The sequence below is a fragment of the Gigantopelta aegis genome, chromosome 1 (assembly GCF_016097555.1).
Source record: "Gigantopelta aegis isolate Gae_Host chromosome 1, Gae_host_genome, whole genome shotgun sequence".
Classification (NCBI taxonomy): Eukaryota; Metazoa; Mollusca; class Gastropoda; order Neomphalida; family Peltospiridae; genus Gigantopelta; species Gigantopelta aegis.
Genome location: NC_054699.1, coordinates 6,043,107 through 6,067,492, shown reverse-complemented (window position 1 = coordinate 6,067,492; position 24,386 = coordinate 6,043,107). Strand labels below are relative to the sequence as shown.

The 24,386-nt window shown below is 37.5% G+C and overlaps 2 protein-coding genes across 2 annotated transcripts in view; one reads left to right on the top strand and one right to left on the bottom strand.

Moving 5' to 3' along the window:
* LOC121369859 (DNA-directed RNA polymerase II subunit RPB1-like) overlaps positions 1-3,730 on the bottom strand; it is a 35,353-nt gene extending 31,623 nt beyond the window's left edge. The window contains exon 1 of the mRNA XM_041494939.1: positions 3,414-3,730. Coding sequence (XP_041350873.1) covers positions 3,414-3,494 — 81 coding nt within the window. The 5' untranslated portion in view covers positions 3,495-3,730. The remainder of the gene's footprint in view (positions 1-3,413) is intronic.
* Positions 3,731-5,535: 1,805 nt separating this feature from the next.
* The window catches only part of LOC121369852, a 35,036-nt gene continuing 16,185 nt past the window's right edge, over positions 5,536-24,386 (top strand). The window contains exons 1-10 of the mRNA XM_041494931.1: positions 5,536-5,610; positions 10,616-10,693; positions 11,998-12,212; positions 12,642-12,839; positions 14,166-14,307; positions 15,864-15,963; positions 17,603-17,722; positions 18,971-19,027; positions 22,079-22,246; positions 22,907-23,138. Coding sequence (XP_041350865.1) covers positions 10,632-10,693; positions 11,998-12,212; positions 12,642-12,839; positions 14,166-14,307; positions 15,864-15,963; positions 17,603-17,722; positions 18,971-19,027; positions 22,079-22,246; positions 22,907-23,138 — 1,294 coding nt within the window. The 5' untranslated portion in view covers positions 5,536-5,610; positions 10,616-10,631. The remainder of the gene's footprint in view (positions 5,611-10,615; positions 10,694-11,997; positions 12,213-12,641; positions 12,840-14,165; positions 14,308-15,863; positions 15,964-17,602; positions 17,723-18,970; positions 19,028-22,078; positions 22,247-22,906; positions 23,139-24,386) is intronic.

The window sequence follows — 24,386 nt, the reverse complement described above, 5'->3', positions numbered from 1 at the left end:
TTATATTTTGTTTACAAAAGCCTTGAACAATCAGTTATGAAAAAAAAGAAGCATGGATTGACAATACACATTGTTTTCAGGGCTTACACTGGAACAAATTTTAGATTTATAGAGTACATTATGTAGTTCCTTAAAAATAGCTAAAATGTGGTCTATTTTTAAAGGAATATTTTATTAGCTAAAGACTAAATGTTCTAGCTACTTTGCATTAAATTTAAAATTAGCTAATTTGGCAATGGACCAGATGAGCCCCATTTTTGGACTACGACGGCATGTTAAAGGGACCGACCCTAGTTTCAGCCCGTGAAAATTAACACAAAGTTTAGTTAAAGGGACCGACCCTAGTTTCAACCCGTGAAAATTAACACGAAGTTTAGTTAAAGGGACAGACCCTAGTTTCAACCCGTGAAAATTAACACGAAGTTTAGTTAAAGGGACAGACCCTAGTTTCAGCCCATGAAAATTAACACGAAGTTTAGTTAAAGGGACAGACCCTAGTTTCAACCCGTGAAAATTAACACGCAGTTTAGTTAAAGGGACAGACCCTAGTTTCAGCCCGTGAAAATTAACACTAAGTTTAGTTAATCTACAAACCTGTAACACATATGGATAAAGTTACAACTGAGTTGAAACATGAGTATGTGACTTTGAAATGGTGAAACACCCTCTAAAAATAGACTAAAACTCTACTTCATAACTGTTACTTCTGACGTACATGCGTTTTTAAAAATATGAGAAATGCATTTTTTAATATTAAAGACACCTGGATGGGATGCAGTCGATTCGTCCACTGGACGATTCGTCCACTGAGGAACTCGAGACGATTCGTCCACTACAAAAAATCAGTACCAGACGATTCGTCCACTGGGTTTTTATTTCGTCCATTATTACCCCATATTTTTTTTGCTGTGTCATAAATTTACAAAGGTGAAAATAAATTATATTGCATTAGATTACACTTGGTTGATGTTTTTGTAACAATGCTCTGCAGACATAATTCTTTGGCGTTTCTGTTTATTCGGTTATTGTTTGTTTCTATAATGTACGCCTTTCACGCTACATGTCGTAGGATTTTTTAGTACAATGTGCCCAGTAAAGATAATCTTTAGTCCTTCCCTTTCAACGTGGTAAGTGTACAGGTGTCCTCTATTGTGATATATTGAAGTAATTAGCAATGCAGGCTCATTACTGCTTAAGCTTGTTTCACCAAGTTGGATCCAGTAGCGTCTAAAACAACGCAACTTATTTCAAAGCTGCACCGCTAACTACCTGTATGGACGGAATGAATGAATGAATGTTTAATGACACCCCAGCACGAAAAATACATCGGCTATTGGGTGTCATCGGTTTCTTGATTGGGTGTCAAACTATGGGAATTTCTTTGGGTGTCAACTATGTTTTCTTAATTGTACACATTAATTAAATTGGAATTGAAGACAACACGTTTTTATTTTATTTCAAGGTTATTAGGCATAACGTGACGAGGGAGGGTACAGTGGATAGAATTTACGCCACTGAAGGAGAACATGACGGGGGGGGGGGGGGGGGTGGTAATAAAGTCTTCCGACGCGGAGGCTTGCATTACATATTTACCACATTGTGTACGAGCGAGTGGACGAATCATCCGCATGATAATGAATACAAACAGTTAATAAAAACTGGATAGCAATGTTGAACTCTATTTTACTTTTTTGGTTATAGTATACACAAAATAATGTTAAGAAACGATTACAATGTCAAAGAAATAACTATTAATATGTTTGAAAAAAATGCAGTCATCGAGTGGACGAATTGTCCAAGGTGAGTGGACGAATTGTCCGGTGGACGAATCGACTGGAAAGCACCTGGATGACAAAAAACACTTCAAATGTATGCAAATTGATAATCTAAACCATAAAATGTAAGTAAAGTATGATTTTAGTTATCAAAAACGGCTATAATAGTCAAAAATATGCCTTAGTGTTTAGAAAAATAAATAAAAATAGATACCATTTAAAATATGAATTATGATGGTGTTAAGAGTCACATGTAACTGCACAAGTCTAAGACAGGAATGCTGGTCAACTCGCCCCAAACTTTACTGTCAGTAATTAATAATTGTGACGAAATTAAAAATGGACGTCTACAACTTTTGTGTTGTTTTATTTATTAATATTTCGGTGAAACTCTGCTATTACGATCACCGATTAAATGGTTTTATATTGGGGAGATCTTAATATCGAATAACAATGGTCTATTTTAACGACGCTCGTTAGTTTTAAAGGAATGATCAGGCAAGACTTTTGGACTCTGACTGTTGCGCATATTTAATGCACGTTATTGCTTAAAAATTATTGTTATATTTAATTAATAAAACGATAATGATGCGAATGGACTAAACAGTATGGGGCGAGTTGGTTTTGGGGTAAATGACCCACTCCCTAAGACAGATGTTTGTTTATATCAAGTTTTTAAATGCGAGCTATGGGCTGCTAGTCACTTCGTACCATGGTCATTTCGTACCATAGTAATTTCGAACCTAATTTGGTCATTTCGTACCATTGCAAAAAGTCATTTAGTACCTTGGTCATTTCGTACCATTGCAAAATGTCATTTCGTACCATTGCAAAAAGTCATTCCATACCCTAGTCATTTCGTACCTTGGTTATTTCGTACCATAACTGAAAGTCATATCGTACCATGGTATAACAATTTATAACAATCACCCTGGTAATGTCTTTTACAAAATAACATTAAATTACAAATTTGTGGTTAATTTAAGGGATATTTTATCAGCAAAAGACTAAACATTATTGCCACTTTGTATAAACATTAGCAATTGGCTAATTTGGAAATCAGTAAGGTAGTTAATGTTTTAATGGCTGTTACTGTTTATTTCTTAAACAAATACGGGAAAAATATCCGCCCGGTCCCCCCTTCCCCTAACCCTAACTCCAACCCTAACCCCAACCCCAGTCCTAACCCCAGCCATAACCCCAACCCCAGCCATAACCTTAACCTTAACCCTCAACCCTAACTAAAAATAATAATGGAGGGGACCGGGCGGATATTATACCGGCCTATATTTACCGGAAAGTGTACCGCCCGTTTCCCCCATTAGTTATCGATCTAAAGAGGGATTTTTTGATGGGGTATATATAGAAAAGTGGGGCATGGGGCCCTAACCCTAACTCTATCCCTAACCCTAACCTATTATAAATGATGGGGGGGAACGGGTGGAGCTCTTGCCCATAGGCCTAATCATTATCTATTCAAAATAATTGGGGGTGGGGTGGGGTGTGTGTGTGTGTGTGTGTGTGTGGGGGGTAATAAAAGTAACTTGTGACCAAAATTCCCAAATGCTTTAAATTTAACATATTATTTTTGAAAGCTTAATGAAATACTGTAAAGAGTCAACTGTTCAAACAACGTACGATTTCATCAGGACTCAAGATCCCAAACTGTACTCTCTTAACAGTCATCAACGGAGCATTGGAGTCTCCGGTGTACGCCATGTTGGAAGATTTCCAGCAAGCGTCTCAAAATGTTCGCATACGAATCACCTCGTTTTCTGTGAATTTTATCAATAAAATACTGTCTTCTCAAAATAACTCCATCCACGTCTACGCATAAATCAGAAAAAACTATTTGAAACAAGCTTTTGAAGAAATAGAAAAAGCAAGAGAAATATTAATTTCTCATCTTTTCCAACTTATTCTTCCTCAAGCCCTGCTGGGCCAGAATTCTGATTGCGGTTGATGTGAGAATATTTATACTTTCTGGAGCTACGGGTTGAACTTTTCAATTCCATGGACAAAAGGGAACTAACGCAGTGATTGTGCAACTACAAGAGGGCGCACATTCCGAAGATCACCGAAGATATGTTCGGGTGCTTCCGAATACAGAGTGGTTTCACCTTATAGAAACTTTATTACGCTATCACAATGTTCGATCTGATTATTATATAACGGTCAATGATAACAGTTTAAAAAAATTAATTAAAAAATTCATCATATTCTACCACCTTCTTTTTTTTTTACTGATCAATAGGTTAATTATTATAATCTATAATATATTAATGTATTGCACGTTGGAACTGGGATATTTATTCTTGTTTATAGGGGCAAAACAAAACAAACAAAACAATTAAATCTCTCGGATCGACCCCCATCGGTGGAACTATTTCTAGTTCCGGCGAGCGCTCCACAACTGGTGTATATATTACCGTATTACTGTCTGTAGGATTGTGCATATAAAAGATCCGTTGCTGCAAACTAAGCCCACCTCAAACTAGCGCAGCGCGTCAATAGCTTCGACAGCAAACAAGAACTTTCAATTAAATCCCCTTTACATACCCAATTAGGGTAGCGCGTCAACAGCGCGTCACCGTTACATTTTTGCTGCTCCAACGCACACAGAAACCCCAAAGCTGTGATGTCATATTGACAATTTTTTATTATTATATTATTCTTTTCTTTTTTCTTTAAAAAATAAATAAAAACAATGCCAAAACTAAATATTAACGAAGAAGTGTATAAAAAAAAAAGGCACAAACATCCATGCATTTACGACATATGCTTACAATCAAAGGATTATAAAAGAAATGGAAATGGCCGACAATTCTTGGTTAGTGACTGAAACTACCAGTGGTAGAATTTGTCTGGCTGGGTACATGTAGTAGTGCTATGAATGTGTGGCGTTATTGACTCTTTCCTGCCGAGTGCTGCCGACGCGCCGAGCCGGCCATTCAGCCAGGTTCCGGCAGCGGGTTTTCACTCTGATACATCTCCCAGTCTGTGGTCATTAACCATATGTGTTGAATGCGTCATTAATTAAAATATTCCTTTCTTTCTTTCTTTCTCCATTTTCCTCATAACATATTTTAATGCACCCCTGAACCACCTCGCCTCAAAGGCGTTTTTTCTTAAATGGAAAGACCTTAGTTTTTAAACACTAAGGCATATTTTTCACTATTAGAGCCGTTTATGATCACTGAAATCAAACTTTACTTATATTTTATTGTTTAACTTATCCATTTCCGTACAACCGAAGTTTTCTGGTGTTTCTAATACCACAAAATAATTTTTTTAATATTTTTAAAAACGCACGTGCGTCTGAGAAGTAGGCTAACAGTTACGGAGTCGAGTTTTAGTCTATTTTGAACGATATTTCACCGTTTCAACTTCACAGACTCTTGTTTCACTCTCTTGTAGCGTTATCCAAATGTGTTACAGGTTTGTAACTTAACCAAACTTAGTGTCCATTTGTTTGGCCTGAAACTAGGGTCTGCGCCTTTAAATTTTTTTGAACGGACCCAAAAGAAATAATAACAATACATTGTATTAAATATAACAGCATAGTTATATTATATGCAGTTTTATGACATATAATATATGTCTTTCTTTGAATTATTAAAATAAAATTATATTATTTTCTCTGGGAACTGGAACTGCCGCACAAATTCCGAAAGATTTTATTTAGTAGCATTTTACCGAAGACGCCAATATGTTGATGATCCATTTATTGTGAATTATCTCCCTTGTGTTATTGCGTATGCAAGTATGCTAACCATGACCATTGGCGATGCTGACTGAAACTAAACACTGGGATGTTGTGTCATAAACAATGCAGGTTTATTACGATAAGCTTTACTAAACTAATCACTTAATCAATGCTGCGGTATACATACAGTGATTTTTTTTTTCGAAATTATTTATACGATTATGGAGACAAAATTTCCCACTTCCTGCCGAGGAAATGGGGAATTCCGTAACCACAACATAAACTTAAAACTGTCGATTGATCATCGTTATAAATAGTAGATTGTTATATGATAGTGATAAAATGATGTTAACCATTTTAGAAGAAGATATGACCATGTTTAGTTTGTAATGATAAACGTGTGAGTCAGTTTCTTGTCTTCTGTTACTTCCTTCAATCATTGTCAAAATAAAGATGAGTGAGTCTGTGACCTCTATACACTTAATCATTAATGCGGGTTCATTGTGCTGACTGTCATCAAACAGTCATGCGATTCAGGGCTCACCCTGTCCATTGTCATATTAGCCAATTACTAATTTTTATACAAAGTTGTGACAACAATTAAGCTTTGGCTAATAAAATATTCTTTAAATTCGCCACATTTTTATAATTTTCACGGAAATTCTCATCATACATGTATACTTCTTGCTCACGATATCGCAGGTTCCACGATATTACGGCATTTACATTTTTGCGGTTTAGCACGCGCAATGCCCCCTGGTGGCATGCTTATTATTAGAAATGTGATAACAGACAACACATTGTTTTCCCCGTTAACAAATTTGAAAAAATGTCAAAATTGTGGGTATGTATTCATACTTTTACTGTTTGGTCATAAAATAACGAGTGTGATTTTACTGACACCCCCATGCTTATGAATAGCCCCAGTAATTGCCATACACGCATACAATTCTGCTCTGACAGCTATCCGACTGTCGTCTGGTTGTTGACAATCAAAACGAGGCTATATACGGTCACAGTGTTACTATATTTAGAACGGGCGACCTCTAGAAAAGTATGGAAACATTTAAGGGCCATGCCTATATTTATTGGCAATTTAAACAAAACACATAACTTTTAATATGTTCTGTTCTTGGTTTCACTCGATAAATATTGATTATATAACTGTTGAATCTTACTAATATGATTTGGTAGTATTTTTAAATGCCCACACTGTTTATTACCGACTTTTCCATTGGAAAATGTAAATATTTTACTACAATTGAAAAATGAAACGTTTTAAGTTGACTTTTCTTCATTATTGTGTTGAAGGTTGTTTACTAGACATTACTACAAATGTGTGTACAAAAAGAACCATTTTTGACCCGTGTGGTCCACCATATTGTAACGTTTGCGATTTACCGCGATATCGTGGTAACCTCCCTTGAACGGAAGCCAGTGCTATGGTGTACTTCCATCAACTGTTTTAATGTTAGAACTGCATTTATTTGTCAACACAATGGCATGGACATGATGCAGATATAGCAAAAAATTGCAACCCAAGTATATTTACCTTCATATGTTTAAGTACATTTCTTTGTTTCTTCCAAATAGTTAAATACCACGATATTGTGGTACCCCAATATATCATTGTATGTATCTGAAAATTTGCTGAACCAGAATTTGTTTTGTCTTGATGATTGTATACCTAATTTTAAATGTCATTTGAGGGTTTTTTCAAATATCGAACAAACTGCTCCAAGCCAGTTTTCTTTTTTTTAAATATACTACTCAAAAGAATTTAAGGGTCCAAAATTTATAACCAAATAAGTTTCAGAGTGTATTAGATTGATGATGTAAACTACACCAAAAATTTAATTTATTGTTCCATATTTACAAAAAAAACACAAATAAACGTCACTGTATACAAGAAAGTCACATGACATGCTGTCAAAGTTGAAGGTTGTCAAACATGGATTTTACACATTAGAACATTCGTTTAATAGTGTGTGAATCCACCCCTGGCGCGAATACACTCCACACATCGTTGCCTCATGCTGTTGATCAGACGTCTGAAGAACTCTTGGGGAATGGCCTGCCACTCTGCCATAAGAAGTTGACCCAGATCATGAAGGTTGGCCGGAGGGGCATGGTTATCCCGAACTCTCCTGCCTAATTCGTCCCAGGCGTCTCTATTGGGGCCAAGTCAGGCGAATATGCTGGCCAATCCATCCTGGCGATACCTTGTTGTCTGAGAAAGTCCGTTACCACCCTGGCGCGGTGGGGTCTGGCATTGTCATCCTGCAGAACTGCCCCGCCGCCAATCTGCTGAAGGCCTGGGAGAACCAACGGCCGGATAATCTCATTCAGATAGCGGATTCCAATCAGATTGCCATCCACCACATAGAGGGGGTCCTGTGGTGGATAGAGATGCCGCCCCACACCATGACGCTGCTACCACCGAACCGGTGACGTTGTCTAACGTTAACGTCAGCGAAGCGCTCCCCAGGACGTCTGTAGACACGAACCCGACCGTCGTTGAACTGGAGACTAAACCTGGACTCATCAGTGAACATCACTCGACCCCACTGAACACGTTGCCACCGCAGATGAAGTGTGCACCAGTGACATCTGGACGTTCTGTGACGTGGTAGGAGTGGTGGTTGAACAGCCTGGCGACGGCAGCGTAGATTATTGGCTCTCAGACGATTGCGTATGGTTTGATCAGACACTCGAGTTCCAGTCGCCGTCCGCAGATTGTCACGTAATCGGCGTGCAGTGGTTGTGCGTTGACGTAGAGCCATATTGGTGATGTAGCGGTCCTCTCTATTTGTAGTGCTTCGGGGTCTTCCCGAACGTGGACGATTTCGAACAGAATTCGTTGCTTGGTACCGTTGCCACAGTCGGCCAACGACACTCTGACTGACACCAAGTCTCAGAGCAACATTTCTTTGCGTATTGCCATCCTGAAGCCAAGCAATAGCCCTTCCTCGATCTTTGATAGTCAGTTGACGTCGTACCATTGTCGAATTTGGAGTGTGCACCGTACACGAACGCAAGCTCCAATTATACGGAAATTCAGCATTAGGAACATTGAATACACATGCAAAGCGTGCAAATGAAGCGCTTTGTGAAAAAGCAAGTTATGGGCACTTAACAGACCTTTCGCTTTCGCCCTAATTTACGTGCAAATGTAAGCATGTTTTCGCCATTAGAACTAGTCGACAGTGTCAATGACAGTGGATTTTAATTCATTTATGGGTTGCTTAGACCCACTTTCGTCAAATTGGAACAATACCATGCGTGACATTATGGTCTAGCTAATATAATTGACATTCAGAAAATAATGTCGAAAATATCGTCTGACCCTTAAATTCTTTTGAGTAGTATACATTTCCCAGGAGAGCTAACTCAAGTCATCTCTAGCCCTCCCTTTATTGATATGTTGTAGGGGAGGGCAAGAGATGACTGTGTGTAATACTTCGGCAATCGTCGACGACCAAATGATAGCCAGCTGCTGTATAAAATAAAAAAACTATTCCTAAATTTGATGCCAAGGAGCTCTACTTTGATTATTCTCAAGTCAAATCATGACGTTAAACCAGTACCAAAGTATCACGTGGGCACACACTTTGCTCTATGTCACTACAAGAAAGTACAGCAGAGGTTTGTTTCGCACGTAGGCATCAGATTTCTTCGTGTAGCATTGGTTAACAATATGTAAGTTTAATGTCATGACTGGACTCAAGAATAATCAAACTAAAGCGTTGTGGCATCAGATTTAGGACAAAATGTGTACTTCAGACACAGTAGCTGGCTACCATTTGGTCATCGACAATTTCCGAAGTATTACAGTCATCTCTAGCTCTCCATTTCAAACCAAGGGGACGGCTAGAGGTTACTTGAGCTACAGGGGAGTATGACACAGCCCCCTTTCCCCACTGTAGTTCACCAAGATCAACTTTAACATGATGTATGTCATGGTTTATCTTGTTGAACTAACCTCCCAGCCCCGAAACTTACCTTGCCACAGTCAAGACCCCACCTCCACCCCTCCGTAATGCCATAGCTTGCTGAATTCCTGTAGGTCAGATGCTTTCCTGATAGCAATTTGTTACTGCTGGACAAAAATCATTGCTATTGGTTGAAGCAATTATTTTTGTTTTTTAATTTAAAAAAAGAAGCTGGTTTAAACTGCTATAAGAAGGCTCAGAATTATTGTAGGTGAGCATTTTGCCTTGGACAAAAACCTTTTAAAATTGCTGTAGGTAACAAATTCGTAAGTTTTTAGGTGCAACCAGGCTGATGAGTGTGTTTTTCATTTTGCATAAATTTACAATGTTTACAAGCTTTTACTATGTGTTACAGCATTGTTTACTATGTGTTACAGCATTGTTTACTATGTGTTACAGCATTGTTTACATTGTGTTACACGATTATTTTGTGTTACAGGATTGTTCATTAGGGCATTGTTTATAAGCATTTACTTTGTGTCACAGGATTTTTTCCTTTACAGGATGTGTTTACTTTGTGTTATGGATTGTTCATAGCTCAGTCGGTTGAGTGCTCGCTTGAGGTGTTTGCGTTGCAGGATCGGACCACCTCAGTGAATACATTCAACTGATTGTGTGTTTTTTTTGTTCCAACCAGTGCACCACAACTGGTCAAAGGTCGTGGTATGTGCTTTTCTGTCTGTGGGAAAGTGCATATTGTAAAAGATCCCTTGCTGCATTAGTAAAAATGTAGCAGGTTTCCTCTGATGACTACATGTCAGAATTACCAAATGTTTGACACCCAATAGCCGATGATTAATTAATGAATGTGCTCTAGTGGTGTTGTTAAACAAAAAACAAACTTTAAACTTTCATTAAGTCTTCGTTCATTGTTCTTGAGCATTTACTTTGTTTCAGGATTATTCATTTTGTGTTAAGGATTATTTTCATTTACAGGATGTGTTTACTTTGTTTTAAGGATTGTTTGTTAGGGCATTCATTCGAGCATTGTTCATGAACATTTACTTTGTTACAGGATTGTTCATTTTGTATTACAGGATTTTTTTATTTACAAGATGTGTTTTCATTGTGTTAAGAATTGTTTGTTAGGGCATTCATTCGGGCATTCTTCATTGATAACGAGGCTTTACTTTGTGTTACAGGATTGTGCATTAGAGCATGTCAAGTGAGGAAGCGATGGAGGTGGCTGAGGAGGCCACTGAGAGTGTACTGACAGACAGGTGAAATTAAACAACTCTTTAAAAAAAAAAATTTCAGGGAACATTTGGCTCAGTATTGCATTGCAAGTTTTAGAGATTGCTGCACAATTTTAAAACATTAAACAGTAATTGCTAATCCATTTTCAATTCATTTCATTTCAATTTATTTTTGTGCTTCTATCCGATTAAGGTCCAAGCACACTGTCTTGGGCACACACCTCAGCTATTCGGGCTGTCTGTCCAGGACAGTTGGTTAGTTGTTAGTGAGAAAGAAGAGGGTGTAGTGGTCTTACACCTACCCATTGAACCCTTAAGAACTCGCTCTGGGTGGGAGCCGGTACCGAGCTGCGAACCCTTTACCTACCAGCCTTATGCCTGATGATTTAATCACGACACCACCCATTTTCAATGGATCAGAAGTGTTGCTAATAAAAGTTTTGAAAACATAATGTTCCCTTATGTTTATCAGGACTCAGCCTAATTTTCATATGAAATGGCGACAACATTTAGTCTTTGACTAATAAATGTATCGGGGGCTTGATCAATCCTCTTTGGTGGGCCCATTGGGCTATTTCTCGTTCCATCCGGTGCACCACGGCTGGTATATCAAAGGCTGTGGTATGTGCTATCCTGTCTGTGGTATGGTGCCAGGGTTTCTGCCAGAGGATAAAACAGGGATGGCGCCATACCCAAATGTTTTGCAGATTTTGACAACATTAATGAGTCTTATCATTACTATGTGGTTTTGACAACATTAATGAGTCTTATCATTACTATGTGGTTTTGACAACATTAATGAGTCTTATCATTACTATGTGATTTTGACAACATTAATGAGTCTTATCATTACTATGTGGTTTTTTTAATGCTACCCATTAATGAGTCTTATCATTACTATGTGGGACAACATTAATGAGTCCCTGTTTACTGTGTGATTTTGCAACATTAAGCACACACGTTACTATTTTAATTTTTTAATGCCACCCATTTTCTTAATTTGTGGGAGATCCCTATACCCCCTGTTTACTGTGGTTGCATTCAGCACACACGTACATTTTTAATTCCACAGTGCCACACCCCCCAAAAAATTTCTGGCAGAAACACTGGGTGCATATAAAAGGTCCCTTGCTACTAATGGAAAGATATAGCGGATTTTCTCTCTAAGACTATCTGTAAAAAATATCAAATGTTTGACATCCAATAGCCGATGATTAATAAATCAAATCGATGTTCACCAAAGCTATCCTTAAAATATGTTTTTAAAATGTGAGATTAGAACTTGAATCCTGCTCAATCATTGTTTAATTATGGAATATCCCTTTTAGGATGAACAATTTGGCAATGCAGACCGATCGTCTGCCGTTTCCGTGTAACCTTCAGGCATGGTCTGACATCCGACATCTCCTCGTGGGTCTGAGGAGCATGTGTGTCAGTGACGATTACAACTTGGACGACATCGTCTACAGTGTTCAGGACATCCACACTGCGGTGCAGGCTGGCTACCAGACCAACGACTTCGATGTCATCACCTCAGATAAAGGTATTTGATAGCAGTATAAATATGTTTGACTTCAGTATAAAGGTTTTTGATGTCAGTATATTTGATACTACTCTGTTGTACTTTAACTCCCCAGTTTCAATGATATGACAGTTACACATTTCATTTTGTTCTGGTCAGGTCACGTCATAGGTTTTAATGTGCACATTCAGAACAAGCTGTTGTAGCACACGCCTGTCATGGGCACAGGTGTCGACTTTCAGTTTTGTATTGAAAATCGCCTGTTACTTGTACTGACAAATGATGCATCAATTAAATCTGGTGTCTTAATTTCGCTTTGAAAGTTATGAGTTTTCAGTTATTTAAGATCATTTACTAAAATTAAAATTCCTAAAAGGTTTTTTTATCTTAGTATATAAGAGATGTCAAAATGCTAAATGTTCTTTGTTTACATTTCATACGGTAAACCAGTTGTGAGATCCAAAGACAGACATTCCGAGATTGACTTCAGTTTCGTGTGGTATGGCCTGTTTGAGTTCTTACAATGCAACTGCCCAGTGGAAGAAAGCAAGTGCTTTGTGCAGTCGACCCTGCCGAAGATCATTGATCTGGTTCTAAGTGTGGAAGAGTTCATTCCACCAAACTTCTGTTACAGTCGACAGCAACAAGGTCAGTACTAAGAAACTCACTGCTCAATAAACAAAATGGCATCTTCCCTCCCTCCCACTAGCTTGACGTGTGGTCGATTTGGGATCGATCCACGTCGGTGGCCCATTGGGCTATTTCCTGTTCCAAGGCAGTGCACCACGACTGGTGTACCACTACCAAAGGCTGTGGTATGTGCTATTCTGTCTGTGGGATGGTGCATATAAAAGATCCCTTGCTACAAATGGGAAAAATGTAGCAGGTTTCCTCTCTAAGCCTGTATGTCAGAATTACCAAATGTTTGACATCCAATAGCCAAAGATTAGCAAATCAATGTGCTCTAGTGGTGGTGTGAAACAAAACAAACTTCTTTTCCCCCCCCACCCCAAGTAAATCCATCCCACTATTTCCCCCCCCCCCCATCCCTTTTTACATTCCCTCTTAAAGAAAGATGATCTATTCACAACGATGCTGTTTCTTGCCTTTAAACAGACAACTCATCAAACGGTATCAGTCCTTCATGTTTAATATTATTAGTATTATAATATTTTAGATGGATGATAGAAAACCCTTCTGAGATGAAATTAAGGTGTGCTTGCAAAGGCGTACAGGCTCCCATTTTTGTAGGAGGGTAGCCTGCTATTTGCCCGAATTAATTGAAAATGCCCAAATTTGGATAACGACGTTTATTCATGTTTCAGGAATGTGAGAGCTATGCAGAAACGCGTAAATGCACTTTTTCATTTCGTCTGGAAAAACCCAAAAACATGATGTTCAATACTGTTGACCACACCAGGTTCATTTGCATGTTTTCACGGTTTCAAGTTTATGATGTGTGCCTTATATTATAAGTTATAACCAGTTTAGATTTCTTGCATTGAATGCAATTTTTGGCAGTTCCAGGGGTTGCAAACAACAATTTTCCTTCAGGGGCCCTTAAGGCCCCCCTGGACCCCGGCTGCAGTAAGCTTTTTTGTTCCAGCCTCTCTCACATCCCTGATGTTTACATTACTCCCGAACAGCTATATAGGGTTAACAATGAATAACTAATTATTTTTACATGGATTACAACTAATTTTGTGGATAGAATGATACAAATACTTGGTGAAAAGGTTTCAGGCCAGCTCATTTTGCCAGAAAATTTCTTATTGTTTTTGCCCACATTTACTCCTGCACTGCTCGCTGTCTCGTGTGTTTGGTTGTACAAGCATAATAACGCATCTCAGTGGGAAGGACTAGTACTACACGGCTTGAAATTAACTGGAAGTAAAATACGAACACCTCTGAATGTTCAAATACTGAAATTATTCTTAATTATGTTAAAAATTGTTGTGGTTTTTTTTACACAAGGTGGCAGCACTGTGTTGACCCGGACGTTCGTGGCACGGATTTTAGCGTGTGCTTTCCTGTGCGTGTTTCCCGAGAGGACAAAAGATTACACCACGTATTTGAACAGGATCAACTTCACAGCATTCTTCAGAAACCTGTATTTGTAAGAGCAAAATATTAATCTATAAAAAAAAAAATTGCTATTAATTTCAGTTTTGTTTCATGTAACAAGAAAAGTAAAAGTGTTTTGGAAATAACAATTGTTTTTTTTTTGTATGCAATTTACAATTTATTTATTTACAAGCCAATTGATTTTTAAATTGCAACATAAAAATAGTATTTGTTTGTTATTTCCAAAACACTTTTATGTTTCTTCTTACATCAAACCAAACAAAAATTATTTACAAAAAACAGTTTTATAGAATGATGGGATGGACTATAACTTACTGAATACTTACGTAATGTTTTTTGGTGGGACCCATCTTCATAAATCAAGGCTAATATTCGTTCCTCGTATTCAGCCTTGATACATGTCGTCAAGAAATCGTGCCACAAAATGCTTAAATTTCACTGGATGCGATGAGATCTGATTGCAACGAATCGCAACGCTCCTTATAGATTCCCTTGTTATGTAAACTCCATGTTGGCGGGCGAACACTGATATTGCTTTCAAGATTGTCACATGTTACCGATGCTGTGATTGGTCAGCGATGTCATCGTGTAAGGGACGTAATCGGTGTTACAAATTTTCTTCCAATAGAGGGCGCTAGTAGTGGATATCAGTAATCTTGACTACATGTATCAAGGCTGAATACAAGGAACGAATATTAGTCTTGATTTATGAAGATGGGTGGGACCTTGCCCAGTGGTAAAGCACTCACGTGATGCACAGTCGGTCTAGGATCGATTCCTGTCGGTGGTCTCATTGGGCTATTTCTCATTCCAGCCAGTGCACCACAACTGGTATATCAAAGGCTGTGGTATGTGCTATCCTGTCAGTGGGATAGTGCATATAAAAGATCCCTTGCTAATAATGAACAAATGTATTTGGTTTCATGTCTAAGACTATATGTAAAAACTACCAAATGTTTGACGTCCAATAGCTGATAATTAATAAATCATTGTGCTGTAGTGGTGGTGGTGTTAAAGAAAAAAAAAAAAAACCTTTTATTCAATGCTTAACACAAACCTACTGAGGCTACTGACAGGACCATTATTAAGGCTCAAAACTGTGGTGCAGTGGTTAAGCCATCAGACTACAGGCTGGTAGGTACAGGGTTTGCAGCCCGGTACCGGCTAAAGGGCTCAGTGGGTAGGTGTAAGACCACTACACCCTCTTCTTTCTCACTAACAACTAACCAACTGTCCTGGACAGACAGCCCAGATAGCTGAGGTGTGTGCCCAAGACAGCGTGCTTGAACCTTAATTGGATATAAGCACGAAAATACGTTGAAATTAATGAAGTCACTCACACTGTCTTCAGGTACATGAGTCATGATATGGGGTGACGGGCAAATATAAAAGGTAGTGGGGGGGGGGGGGAGAGGTGAGAATCATAGATTAGAATAAGAAACTTTAATAAGAATAAATTTATTTCAGTGGAGATTGAAATTTTTTGAAATATCTATCTATCTATCTAATATATATATATATATATATATATATATATATTTCAAATATGGCAGCTTTAAAATAAGGAAACAATTTATTATCTTTCAGGCCAGCTCAGATTGCTAAGTTGAGAATGATCCTCAATTATTTTGAGAGAATCACGCAGAAAGATTCCGAGTTAACAGGCAACATTGTTTACTGTCGACAGGTACAGTATACCGTTATTAATTACTATGATTTTGAGTCAGGAATGTAATGTTTCTACTTACCCTTTTTAAATGTTCATTTGGATGGTTTATTTTGATGGGTGTTTTTTTCTTTCACAGCTGTTTTTTCTCTAAGGGGCATATTCCATGTGCACAGTTTTTGACAGAACTTGGGGTCAGTACAGGCATGGTTACCAAAAAACCACACTCTACATATGAAAACAGGGCTATTGATAACAAGAGAATCCTCTTTTCTTTTTTTTATGCGTCCATTTTCCACACCGATGCTGTACCAAAAACCGTGCAGTGAAAAATGTCCCTAACCTATAAAATAAATTAATTAGAATAGGATATATATTTTCTTTTGCTCATCCACTCCTCTTCTTCTTCTGTTCGTTCCTTCTTGTAATGATATCAGATGGAGATGTTTGCTGCCAGGATGAATCTCACAGTGACACGGAGGGATTCCTGGTCTCCATAAAGTTTTTCTTCTGTGTTTTTCGGTGTTGGCCAGTGAGCATCTCTGAGTTGGCTGTGTTGTTGGCAGTATTGTAGGATGTGTTCAGCAGTTTCTGCGGCTTGTTCACAGTGACAGATTGGAGAGGGGACAAGTTTAATCCTGGTATGGTGGGACCGCAGTCTACAGTGTCCTGTTCGCAGTCTGAAGATTGTAACTTGTTTCCCTCGACTCAGGTTGTTGATGGGGTCTTTTGGATTGAAGTTTGGGTGCTCGGCCCATCCACTACCACTATTCATATTTTTCTTATTTCCCATTAAGGTTAATTGTTTTCTTTTCAGTTTGACATTTTTTATGCTGGTGTATTTAAACATTCCTTCGTTCGTTCCTTCATTCGTTCATTCATTCATTCTTTTCAGTTTGACAGAACGTGCTATCTGTTAAGATCTTGTGACACTCATCTGCCATATCACACATGCACTTGGGTAAAATGTATTTCAGTTTGACAGAACGTGCTGTCTGTTAAGATCTTGAGACACTCATCTGCCATATCACACATGCACTTGGGTAAAATGTATTTCAAGGCATTGGTCCTGGTTCTATTGCAGAAGAAAATATGTTGTAAAAAATCAATGTGGTTCTGGTCATTCTAGTTCAAAAGAATATAAACCCCACCCACATTTCAAAACCATGAACTATAAAACCAAATACAGAAGGGTGGATAAAATTTAATTCCAGAAAATCACTCATTTATGGTCTTGTAATATACCTGTTGGTGAACTTTAATACCTTTTAAAAAATCAATCATTGCAAAGCAACAGGAATAACATCTCTGGCTGCAGCTGTGGCATTGTCAGGAGGGTGAGCACTCGTCATTGCTTGCTAGACTGGTTTTTGCACCTAACATTAAATGTATGTGATATGATAGAACATGTTGGTACCAGTCAGATTGTTCGCAAGCGCCCCCACCCTCCTGAGCATGCCCCTTGCTGCTAATCGAAAAGAGTAGCCCATGCTCTCAATATCTGTGTGGTCCTTAACCATATATCTGATGCCATATAACCGTAAATAAAATATGTTGAGTACGTCGTTAAATAAACCATTTTCCTTCCTTCCTGAGTATGCCTCTGGTTTTAGTGAAGTTTATCTGATGATGATGATGACAATGATGATGATGTTTTCAGGTTATTGAACCCAAGAGGTTGCCCACATTGGAAGACTTACGTACGTCCACAGTTGCACTGTGCCCTGTTCCTGTTTATCGTTATGGCAACTTGGAAGATATCCGCTCTGATGGAATCCAGGTAGATTCTCCTTCCGTAATTATTATAATATTTTAGTAGTATTATCCCTGAATCAATGGCAGTGTCAGGGTTGGGGAGCCCAAAATCCTACCGTACAATATGGTTTTAATTATACATCAAACGTATCAAGTAAATGAATGTACCAAATAACATCATAACATTGATATGGAGATACAGATATAGTCAAACCTGCTCTAGCAATTTTTTGTGATTCACTTTAAGTGTGAGGGGTGGTAGCATTTATATCCGTGGCATTTATGTCGATTGATACGCTGCAGGTAGGAGTTTTAGCCACATATGTTACTATTGTCTTCTATGGGATTTGATTTGGTAGTATACTCCCATATAACTTCATATGAGGTCATGCGCTTTAAAAATGTTAAAGTGGAGACTCCGATGTTTTTTTAAGGTCTTTTAAAAACACCTCAAGTGTACAAATAACATGTAGTTAACTTATTGCACCTTGCTTGTAAAGTTTTTTAAATGACATAATATCATTTAGATCAACCAAAGCATTTATGATGAGAGTGTTCACGGATTGGCATAATTAGACCAAACAAAATAAATTTCTGGTCTCTGGTCAGCGTACGCGTCTATTTTGACCCGCACGCATCAACATTTTTTGCCAGGCTTTTCTTGCTATGACGTAAACCGTATTTAGAGCCAAAATGCCACCGCGCATGAACTAGGATGTGCATTCTGATTTCAATTTAAATATGCTCCTTATTTTGGTATCAAATATAGCCACCTTTTCTGTGCAATCCATGCTTTAAAATAAACAAAAACAAAAAAAGCTGCATCACCGCATCAATTCAGGAATTTTAGTCTGAACAGAGAGCACTTTTTTTTTTTTTTTCTTCTTTTTTTTGCCTTACATTAATTTTGCATTAACCAAAACATAATTGCTGTCAGTTGTTAAATAAATGTATTTACAGATAGCAATATCAAAGGAGTTGTTCAAGACTTTTTAAAATGACTTTACTTTATACTAAATACTAAAACGTAAAATTAGAAAAAAATACTGTGTAAAAAAAAATAATAATACAAGTAGACCATATTAATGAAAAATATTAGTTCAGTGTCAGTTGTTTTATTAATATTTCTGTATCCTCTTTCTTCTATTCACAGGTTGACTTTGCAAACCGCTATATTATTAATATTTCTGTATCCTCTTTCTTCTATTCACAGGTTGACTTTGCAAACCGCTATATTATTAATATTTCTGTATCCTCTTTCTTCTATTCACAGGTTGACTTTGCAAACCGCTATATTGGAGGAGGTGTTCTCGGGCGTGGTAAAGTTCAGGTAGGGAAACTGTAAGCTTGCATATCGTGGGTGGATGCAGGAATTTGCAGGAACTAGAGGGTGCAAAAAGGTTTAGATATTTACATACCTCGAAATTCAAATCATCTTTCAGTGGTAATTTAGTACAAATAACAAAGTAAATACCTGATAATGGAAACAAAGCAGTTGCAGAACAGTTTTACCACAGCTTTTTATAGCGATACTGCTGGTTGATGTAAATTTCAAAGGAAGGGATGTTTTATTTAATGATGCACACTCGACACATTTTAATTGTGGAGCCAATTTCGAGGACTGGATATTAACTCCTATGTTGGGTCATTTCTCGTTCCAGCCAGTGCACCACGACTGGTATATCAAAGGCCGTGGTATGTACCACCCTGTCTGTGGGATGGTGCATATAAAAGAACCCTTGCTGCTAATCGAAAAGAGCAGCCCATGAAGTGGCGACATCGGGTTTCTTCTCTCTATATCTGTGTGGTCCTAAACTATATGGCTGACGCCATATAACCATAAATAAAATGTGTTGAGTGCATCGTTAAATAAAACTTCTTTCTTTCTTTTTTCTTTTCATATGTAGGGTTATGGAGTTGTACAGTTAATTATGAAAAATAAAATTGATTCATTAATTTATTTTTGTCCATTAAAAATAACACAGGAAGATATTTGCAATTTGTGTCAAAACAGTAATATTATTGGATTATATTGTTGACGTTACACTAGAATTATTTCTGGTTGAACTATAACTAATACACTCCCATAGGTGACAATATTAACATGTGGCTAAACAAAATACTACCGGGGTATATGTAATATATCAACCAAGTTTATGAATATTCCAACCCATCCCTCAAAGTTTTAACTGAATAAAGTGGAAACTTTCATGGATCATGTTAAAGATATCAGGGGTAGAGATTCTCCTCTGATCGGCTGTTTTCTTCTCATGGAACATTGCGTTTTCTTGCATTTTAATTGTCCTTTCCTCCAAAATATGTCAGATGGCCCAAATTTTAACATATGATTTCAAGAATTTCCCTCTTAGATTTCCTCTTTTTTTACAGTTCACCAATTCCCACCCCTGATATATATATATACAGAACTTCACATACATTGTTTTCGCTTCCTATTTATTGCATAAGTTTATTTTATTAAGTTCTGTATTTATTACATACCTTCTTTTATGTTTTACAAAAACAGTTTTTAATTTAACGTCATAACTTTGTTAAATCTATTAATCAATCCTTCTTTCATGGATTTACGTAACGTTAAGAATCATACTTTGTGGCAGTCTTGTGTAATGTTTCAAATACGATGTGACATAATTATTAAATCATATATGACGTCAGTAATAAAAAGGCGCTGATGTCAGTAAAAATTTAAAAAGGGGAATCCCCATTTACAAGTTCTGATCCAGATCGCACATATGTGTAATACAAAATAAATTTATCACACGGTTTTAAAATGTCTTTATCACTGTAGTAAGATTTAATAGGTATGTAATAAAAGAGGATATGTTCACACCACCTACCGGTAGTTTATCACACGGTTTGAAAATGTCTTTATCACTCTAGTAAGATTTAATAGGTATGTAATAAAAAAGGATATGTTCACACCACCTACCGGTAGTTTATCACACGGTTTTAAAATGTCTTTATCACTCTAGTAAGATTTAATAGGTATGTAATAAAAAAGGATATGTTCACACCACCTACTGGTAGTTTATCACACGGTTTTAAAATGTCTTTATCACTCTAGTAAGATTTAATAGGTATGTAATAAAAAAGGATATGTTCACACCACCTACCGGTAGTTTATCACACGGTTTGAAAATGTCTTTATCACTGTAGTAAGATTTAATAGGTATGTAATAAAAGAGGATATGTTCACACCACCTACCAGTAGTTTATCACACGGTTTGAAAATGTCTTTATCACTGTAGTAAGATTTAATAGGTATGTAATAAAAGAGGATATGTTCACACCACCTACCGGTAGTTTATCACACGGTTTGAAAATGTCTTTATCACTGTAGTAAGATTTAATAGGTATGTAATAAAAGAGGATATGTTCACACCACCTACCGGTAGTTTATCACACGGTTTGAAAATGTCTTTATCACTGTAGTAAGATTTAATAGGTATGTAATAAAAGAGGATATGTTCACACCACCTACCGGTAGTTTATCACACGGTTTGAAATGTCTTTATCACTGTAGTAAGATTTAATAGGTATGTAATAAAAGAGGATATGTTCACACCACCTACCGGTAGTTTATCACACGGTTTGAAAATGTCTTTATCACTGTAGTAAGATTTAATAGGTATGTAATAAAAGAGGATATGTTCACACCACCTACCGGTAGTTTATCACACGGTTTGAAAATGTCTTTATCACTGTAGTAAGATTTAATAGGTATGTAATAAAAGAGGATATGTTCACACCACCTACCGGTAGTTTATCACACGGTTTGAAAATGTCTTTATCACTGTAGTAAGATTTAATAGGTATGTAATAAAAGAGGATATGTTCACACCACCTACCGGTAGTTTATCACACGGTTTGAAAATGTCTTTATCACTGTAGTAAGATTTAATAGGTATGTAATAAAAGAGGATATGTTCACACCACCTACCGGTAGTTTATCACACGGTTTGAAAATGTCTTTATCACTGTAGTAAGATTTAATAGGTATGTAATAAAAGAGGATATGTTCACACCACCTACCGGTAGTTTATCACACGGTTTGAAAATGTCTTTATCACTGTAGTAAGATTTAATAGGTATGTAATAAAAGAGGATATGTTCACACCACCTACCGGTAGTTTTGCACAGAATTGTATACTTTGTTTTACAGGTATCCCATACTTTCAAGCACACAGTTATATTTTACTCTGTATTAAAACATTGTATTCATTTGTTGTCCAGGTAAAATGAAAAAAAATTGACAACCAATATTGTCACCTTAATTAATTATCAATGGCAAGTGCACTTTGAACTTTTACCAAGCGATATGTTATGTTACTCAGTCTGTATTACCTTTTTGTGATTGTGTCAGGAGGAAATCCGTTTTTGCGAGTGTCCCGAACTGATAGCATCGCTGCTGTTTATGGAATCAATGGAAGAAAACGAGGCAATCGTGATGAGTGGATTTGAACAGTTTTCTAGTCACTACGGTTACGCTGCTGATCTAGAATACGGAGGAGACTTTGTAGATCCTGCAGAGGTGTGTGTTGATCTTTATTTTTTTTTAATTATGATTTTTTTTTTTATGACACCATTAAAACACATTGATTTATTAATCATCTGCTATTGGATGTTAATTGTTAGATAATTCTAACATATAGTCTTAGAGGAAATGCTCTACATTTTCTCACCAACAGCAAGAAATCTCTTATATGTATTTTTCCACAGCAGAAGAGCATATACCATAATCTTTTATATATTAGTTGTGGGGTACTGGTTGGGATGGGGGGAAAAGAACAATCGGAGAATGTGGGTTTGAGAGATTCCGATACTAATTTGAAAACAACAATGTGTGCATTGATTACACCATAAATGACAAAGATTGCTGCCAATAACATAAGTAACTTTTTGTCTCAATTTCCGAGAAATTCTCATAATAACACTGAAAACGATGTTATGTGTAATTGACACCATTAATTATGAAGATTGCCGCAAATAACATAATTTACTTTTTTAACATTTTCAGAGAGATTCTGAAAACAACCTGAAAACAACGTGTGCAATCAATGCCATTAATTAAAACACAATTTATTTTTCTTATTTTCCGAGAGATTCTAAAAACAACCTGAAAACTATTTTTTGTGCAATCGACGCCATTCATGAAATCACAATTTACTTCACAAAAAATTCTTATTTTCAGAGAGATTCTGAGAACAACCTGAAAACTATTTTGTGTGCGATCGACGCCATCAATTACAACGGTTGTAGTAAATGGCAGTACGAGCTGCACAGCATATTGCGGGAAGTGAACAAAGCTTTGGTCGGATTCTGTCTACCAACAGAGGACGTATCACAGGCTGAGCCCGAAAACCTATCCATGGATGAGGATTTCCAGTCGGCCATGGGCAGCTTTGAACAGGAAGAAAGTCCAGGTATTTTTTTCACATCGTTTAGTGAGGGCTGTGTTAGAAATTACCAGGGGCAAATCCGGACGTTAACATTGCTCCGATGAACTGAAGTTTCGGTGTTGGTTGCCACTGTGACTTTCCCAGGCATGACTTAAGGCAACACGAGACAAGTGTCTCGTACGAGGATAGCCTCGTGAATAACCGATTACATAGAAACCAATGAAATCGTATTGTTGTCTTATCATTTGGCTATTCTCGTACGAGTAGGGTCCGTGCTTATAAAACTTTTAGAGTCCAGATTCAGTCTCTAATGAAAAAAAGAAAGTTTGTTTTGTTTAACGACACCACTAGAGCACATTGATTTATTAGTCATCGGCTATTGGATGTCAAACATATGGTCATTTTGACACAGTCATAGAGATGAAACCCGCTACATTTTTCCATTAGTAGCAAGGGATCTTTTTATATGCACCATCCAACAGACAGAATAGCACATACCACGGCCTTTGATATACCAGTCGTGGTGCACTGGCTAGAGCGAGAAATAGCCCAATAGGCCCACCGACAGGGATCGACCCTAGACTGACCTCGCATCAAGCGAGCGTTCTCCCACTGGGCTACGTCCCGCTCAGAGTCTCTAATGATGTCACACACACATGGCGTTGTCATAACATTGCAGATCTAATTTAGCATATCCTATCTTCCTTTGCGCATTAAACTTAGCATATTATTTACATGGACGTAACAGGTTACGCAAAAAAAAAATGGGTTACCTGAATTTATTTTTGCGTAACCGATAAATATTCAGTTGTCGGAGGCCTGACGAGACGTTCGTATTGTGTGGCACCGCCTTTAGCTCAGTTGGTTGAGCGCTCGCACTGTGGTGCTTAGGTTGTGGGATCGATCCCCCTCAGCGATCCCATTGGGGTTCTTCATAATCACAATCAATGGCCCACAACTGGGTATAGTGGGCAGGACATAGCCCATTGGTATAGTACTCGCTTGATGTACAGTCGGTGTGGGTTCGATCCCTGTCAGTGGGCCCATTGGGCTATTTCTCGTTCCAGCCATTGCACCACGACTGGTATATCAAAGGCCGTGGCATGTACTACCCCTATATGTTGCATATAAAAGATCCCTTGCTGCTAATCGAAAAGAGTAGCCCATGAAGTGGCGACAGTGGGTTTCCTCTCTCAATATCTTTGTGGTCCTTAACCATATGTCTGATGCTATATAACTGTAAATAAAATATGTTGAGTGCGTCATTAAATA